The sequence below is a fragment of the Theropithecus gelada genome, chromosome 3, assembly GCF_003255815.1.
Source record: "Theropithecus gelada isolate Dixy chromosome 3, Tgel_1.0, whole genome shotgun sequence".
In the NCBI taxonomy this organism is placed as follows: domain Eukaryota; kingdom Metazoa; phylum Chordata; class Mammalia; order Primates; family Cercopithecidae; genus Theropithecus; species Theropithecus gelada.
In genome coordinates, this window is record NC_037670.1 from 32,766,853 (window position 1) to 32,773,280 (window position 6,428).

Genomic DNA, 6,428 nt, shown 5'->3' on the forward strand with positions numbered 1-6,428 from the left:
ATACAAAGGAGAGAAAGTTAAAATGTTTTTAACAATCGGCTTTGTCTGTGAGAGGCAAAGACCAAGAACTCCTACGTTATTTATGTTTTTCAGGTTATTCATTTCTTGGGGGTTGGGAATAGGGTCTCACTCTGTTGCCCAGGCTGGAGTGCAGTAAAGCAATCACAGCTCACTGCAGTTTTGACCTCCCAGGCTCAAGCAATCCTCCCACTTTAGCCTCCCGAGTAGCTGAGACTGCAGGCGTTTGCCACCACATCCAGCTAATTTTTATTTTTTTGTAGAAACACAGTGTCACTATTTGCCTAGGCTGGCCTCAAACTCCTGGGCTCAAAAAATCCTCCTGCCTCAGCCTCCCAAAGTATTGTGATTATAGATGGGAACCACTATACCCAGCCTCAGATTTTTATATTTAAACAAACGTATGTTTTCACTTATAATACAGACAATATGCTCTAGCTGATGAGAAAGCAAATAATTGGAAAAAAATGTTGGAAACTTCCAGGCCAAAATGAGCATAGCAAGACATCTGAGATAGAATGAGGAAGAGGAACTAGAATGAGGAAGAAGACCCAGAAGTAACAAGTCAGAGTAATGCTGGAAAATCCTGTCAGGGAGGGAATGGTTAAGCCTATGTCCCAGTAACCATGAACAAAGGGCCAAAGAAACCCTTCATCCAATCTGGTGTTGGGAAACTGTTAACAACACAGAAGTCATCTGTTTGCTCAATGATTCACATTCCTTAGAGAGGGAGTTCTCAGACCAATCATCTTGAAAACTCAATGGTTTTCACATTCATGAAGTCAGTGAATGGACTCTAAATCTGGTTGTCATTGGACCACCCATTAAATCTTTGGCCCGTAACTGATTGAGATGGAGGACATTTTGCAAACCGTGATGTCTCCCACCTGGAGTGTGGTTGGTGTGCTTGCTTTGGAGTCATTTTCATCCTTACAATAGATCCCTTGCCAGTGGGATGTAAAAGGAAAAGGAAAAAGGTCCACTTTTCCCACACGAAGCCCCCCACTGCCTCTAGGGAGTGGCAGGAAAGTGGCAGTCAAAAGTTACAACTTGACTCAAATTTTGAAATAATCTCAACTGAATTTTTCTTCCTTTGAAAACCATTTGAAAAACTGTAGATAGTGCCACATTTCCACTAGGTTTAGTCCCACTTATATGAAAAGATTGAAAAAGTAATCTCTCCTTCCTATTTTTGAATCAGACTAGACAGAGAAAGTAAGCATAGTTAGTTACAGACCTGGGCTTGTCCCTGGATCAGTTGCCGCATGGCTTGTCTCAGCCAAACACTTTGCACACCTTCCGTTCATCTGGCAAATAAGGGTGTTAAGTTTGATGGCCTTGAAGATAACTTCCAGCACTAAAATGTTCTCTAGCGTCTAAATTTCAAGTGACTGCATAGCCAATTTCAAGGGCCACTTTTATATTGTTCCATAAAAATGAAAGGTACGTGTTTGGCCTTAATAAATGTGATCTATTTCAAGCTGCCATTGAAGAAACACTGAATGAAAGTTTCCATACTAAACATTACTTAACAGAGAGAGGTGTTACGTAACAGTTAAAGTAATAATTAACAGTTCATTCAAATTAATTATAAGGAATACTTCTCTGTTTTCTTCTTTTCTGGATCTTAAGAGTAAACTATGAAATGTGAATTTCTTGCTTAGGGCTCCTCCTAAGTATCAATAGTTTTCGTGTGTCTTGAAACTAATACGTAAACATTTCTGCATATCAAGGTATCTTTATTAAGGCTAGAATTGATTACCATCTTAAGGAAAAGTGGCTTACACTAGAATAAAGTAATAAAGTCCAAAATGTTTTTTAATTACTCTCCAATGAACTGACAAGGTTTTGGCATTGTCTTCAGCTGTGCCTTAACACATATATTTATACTTTTATATCAGAGTGATTTTTTACACAGGAAGTTTCAGCTCTGTAATTAGCAATTCACAATGGAAACTTTGACACTTAATTACAGCATTGCTAAGACAATAATAATGTGATAAATCCTAAAGCTGAATGCAGTATTTCTTGACACACCCCTAGCTACCTTCTTATTGGCTGGGAAGCAATTATATATGACTAGTAAATAATCCATAGAGAAATGAATGTGTATGAAAAAAGGCAACATGCATTTACAACAGGTACTTCTAGTTAGGCCAAGTTCAGTCACAGCCACTGATTTGGACTAAAATGATATGGGCAGCAGCCAAGGAGAACATCATCAAAGACTTCTCTAGACTCAAGAGCCTTCCACATTCTACATCTTGAGCATCTTCTACCACTCCGAATTGGACTAGTCTTCAAAGTAAAAGGCAATGGCATTTTATCCCTTGCAAATTGCTGGGCTGGTTCTTGGGTTCCTTGGCATGGTGGGGACTCTTGCCACAACGCTTCTGCCTCAGTGGAGAGTATCAGCTTTTGTTGGCAGCAACATTATTGTCTTTGAGAGGCTCTGGGAAGGGCTCTGGATGAACTGCATCCGACAAGCCAGGGCCCGGTTGCAATGCAAGTTCTATAGTTCATTGTTGGCTCTTCCGCCTGTCCTGGAAACAGCCCGGGCACTCATGTGTGTGGCTGTTGCTCTCTCCTTGATCGCCCTACTTATTGGCATCTGTGGCATGAAGCAGGTCCAGTGCACGGGCTCTAATGAGAGGACCAAAGCATACCTTCTGGGAACTTCAGGAGTCCTTTTCATCCTGACGGGCATCTTCGTTCTGATTCCGGTGAGCTGGACAGCCAATATAATCATCAGAGATTTCTACAACCCAGCTGTCCACATAGGTCAGAAACGAGAGCTGGGAGCAGCACTTTTCCTTGGCTGGGCAAGCGCTGCTGTCCTCTTCATTGGAGGCGGTCTGCTTTGTGGATTTTGCTGCTGCAACAGAAAGAAGCAAAGGTACAGATATCCAGTGCCTGGCCACTGTGTGCCACACACAGATAAGCGAAGAAACATGAAAATGCCTAGTAATACCTCCACCAGTTATGTCTAATGCCTGCTTTTGGCTCCAAGTGTGGACTATGGTCAATGTTTGTTATAAAGTCCTGCTAGAAACTGTAAGTATGTGAGGCAGGAGAACTTGCTTTATGTCTAGATTTAAATTGATATGAAAGTTTCAATTTGTTACTGGTAGGAAAACTTGGACATTCTGACTTCAGGTGTATTAAATGCATTTACTATTGTTGGACTCAATCGCTGTTCCAATGTTCATATTCTAAATGTAAGTATACCCATAATCATTATCAAGTGTACAATGATGGACTACTAGTTTTTGACCATCATATTTTATCTGATAAGAATCAAAATTTGAAATCGATATTCTATGACAATAAAACATATACCTATTCTAAAATGTAAGCTATTATTTTTCCTCTACATTGTTTCTTGTACTACACACTAACAACTAAATGATGACCTTTTTCAAAAGATTATCGTGGAAAATTATAGATATCAAACAATAATTTTTAGTTGAAAATGTCAAAACATGAAAATGTCCATCTAATGAAAGACTTTGTTCCTTTAGGAACTCACACAATTACAATTAGACACTTTAGTGAAAAGGGAGCTCTGATTTATCTTAGGACAATTAAGAAGACAGATTTTAAGGTCTCTAATTTATACAGTTAAACTTGCCTAGAATCACTGTTTAAAGGAAAATAATTTATAAATGAAAAATAATATTTTTCATAGCCTATCATCTGTACTTCAAGCAAACAGAAGCATCTATCTTGATAAGACACATCAATGGAAGGCTATTAACACTCAATTCTTATCTAGAGGTTATACGGTCCCAATTAGAGAATTGCAGTTGGGGCATTGAAGGGAATGGTTTCTATTCTTTGTTTTATTCTTTAGTCATTGCACAGGTACAAACATGCTAAGCAATTCGAAGAATTAAGGTTATGATTCAGACAAGTAGTCAGGCTAAGTTAAATACCTTTTTTGTATTCTCTACTAAACAAATAGGTATGGTGAAAATATTTTTGTTTTGCTTGAATTACATGCACAATTTTCTCAATACTTCATTTCCCATGTGTACATATCAATATCAGGGTTAAAAGTGTGGTGGATCATGTGGGGTAAGAGTGAGTGGGGAGTGTTTATGAGGCAAGACCACCTGTATGGATTGCTTCTGAATAGCTTCTACGTCTTGTGAATCAATCAATTTTTATATGTTCAGTTTTAACTCTTCAAATATTGTGCTTATTTTGTAATAAAAATGTATTTATTTTTGAGTATATAATTGCAATGAGAAGCCTGAATTTGCTCACCAAATATTTATTGCATCTTCATCCTTATTATAATGAAATAAAATAGATTACAATGATGTTGATATATTTAGCTGTGGGGTCAATTAGAATAAATTTCTGTCCTCACAAGATCACCTAGTAACTCTGAAACATTAAATCAGAGATAACTCAAGCCTGGATGTTAATATCCAACCTTCACTCCATTCTACAAACCACCAGCAAGATGTCAGTAGGTGAAGCCCCTGGTAATGTAAAACTGTATTTAAAACACTGGTAATATTAAATGATAAGATCACACAAGTATAAATATCTTCAAAGATTAGCAATAAAAATAAGAAAAACAGTGATTAAGATGAATTTTTCTTAAGATTGATTTTTTTTAATCAGACTTAATTCAGAAAGGCCTAATATTGGGTATGTTGGAAAAGAGTCATTTTTCTTTTACAGTCAAATAAGTAAGCCATCTAGACAAGCAAGATATATACCTAAAAGTTGTCATAGAATCATTTTTCTTACCTTTTTGCTCACCTAGAAGTAATTAGCTTTACAAGAATGGATTCCTCAGCCTAAACGGGGAAGTATGTTATTCTGCTAGCCAGTAGGTCAAAGAGTAAAAAGGTATAACACTTGGTGCAATTATAAGATAATATTAGCTATTGAGTATGTGGCAACATTTCAGGAACTACGTTTTTTGTTGCTTGCCCTTCCATTAATCAATGTGTAGCTTTAGAAAGATTATTTTTCCCTGCTCCACTCTGCTGTAGTATTTTTCCAATTACACCAAAAATAAATTTTACTAATTTTCCATGAATTTAAAGATGCATGAAGAGTGCATATTTCCTACTACAAACCCAAGCGTGCACGACATTTATCTTTATTTTCTAAAATATAATTGAAGTTCAACTTCTTGAGTACTTCCTCACATATCATACAGTTGTTAGGATCTTATGCAGGGCTAAACAGTGTTCCATGGTGGTTTCTGGGATCAGTCCATGACCATCAGTCCCTGCAGGTGTCTGAGAAGATGTCTGTTTTATCTGCCCACAGAGTCTTTGTGGGCTTCTTAGCTCTGTCGATTCTGTCATACTTGGCCGTTAATTGTTTTGACTCTTGTTCTGGGCTGCTTGAATCAGTAGATTTCAACCCTGGCGGTATGTTAGAATCGCTTAGGGAGCTTTGAAAAATACCAGTATAGCTGGTGTTGAGATGATCCATGGCACCATTTTCCAGAGTCTTATCCAGGAACCTGACCTGCTGAACTGTTACCAGCTATCCACAAGCAGTGGTAGAGAAAATGGCTACTTCCCAATAAAATGTTTTTAATGTCACCTCTGTAACCCTTCTTCTTCTTCCCCACTGTCAAAAACCTTGTACAATTTCATAGAGGTTTTCAGAAGCACAATGCATAGGCTGCTTTTGCCTTCCATTTTTCTACATACTCAGTGAAATGCTTTGCTGAACACCTTCTGGAATGGGGACCAGGCAAAGGGGGAAAATATAAGGAGGGGAAATAGTTAACGTCACAAAATATTATTTAATCACACATGGTTGAAGATGTTTTAAGAGAGTGTAGTTTACAAATTTAATGAAATGCACACCAATGATCTTTTTCATTTGTAAAAAATCTTGCTATATTTGAAAGCATTTTGTTACACTGTTTTGATCTTTGTAACCACTGTGTGCTGTAGAAAGTATAGATATTGTTACCAAAACATGCCCAGTTAAAGAACTGAGACATACAAGGTTATCTGACTCGGCCAAAGTCACATAGCTAACATGCAGAAATCAAGAATTCAACAACAGGACTAAGTTGTTATTTAATAATAATTTGAGGAATGATTAAAAAACAGTATTCAGGCCGGGCGCGGTGGCTCAAGCCTGTAATCCCAGCACTTTGGGAGGCCGAGACGGGTGGATCACGAGGTCAGAAGATCGAGACCATCCTGGCGAACACGGTGAAACCCCGTCTCTACTAAAAAATACAAAAAACTAGCCGGGCGAGATGGCGGGCGCCTGTAGTCCCAGTTACTTGGGAGGCTGAGGCAGGAGAATGGCGTGAACCCGGGAGGCGGAGCTTGCAGTGAGCTGAGATCCGGCCACTGCACTCCAGCCCGGGCGACAGAGCGAGACTCCGTCTCAAAAAAAAAAAAAAAAAAAAAAAA

At 38.4% G+C, this 6,428-nt stretch overlaps 1 protein-coding gene across 1 annotated transcript; it reads left to right on the plus strand.

Annotated features, from left to right (window-relative positions):
• Positions 1 to 2,302: 2,302 nt before the first annotated feature.
• On the plus strand, positions 2,303 to 3,022 carry CLDN17 (claudin 17). Its single transcript, XM_025381204.1, has one exon. The coding sequence runs from the start codon at positions 2,334 to 2,336 to the stop codon at positions 3,006 to 3,008; it is 675 nt and encodes a 224-aa protein (XP_025236989.1). The 5' UTR covers positions 2,303 to 2,333; the 3' UTR covers positions 3,009 to 3,022.
• The last annotated feature ends 3,406 nt before the right edge of the window (positions 3,023 to 6,428 follow it).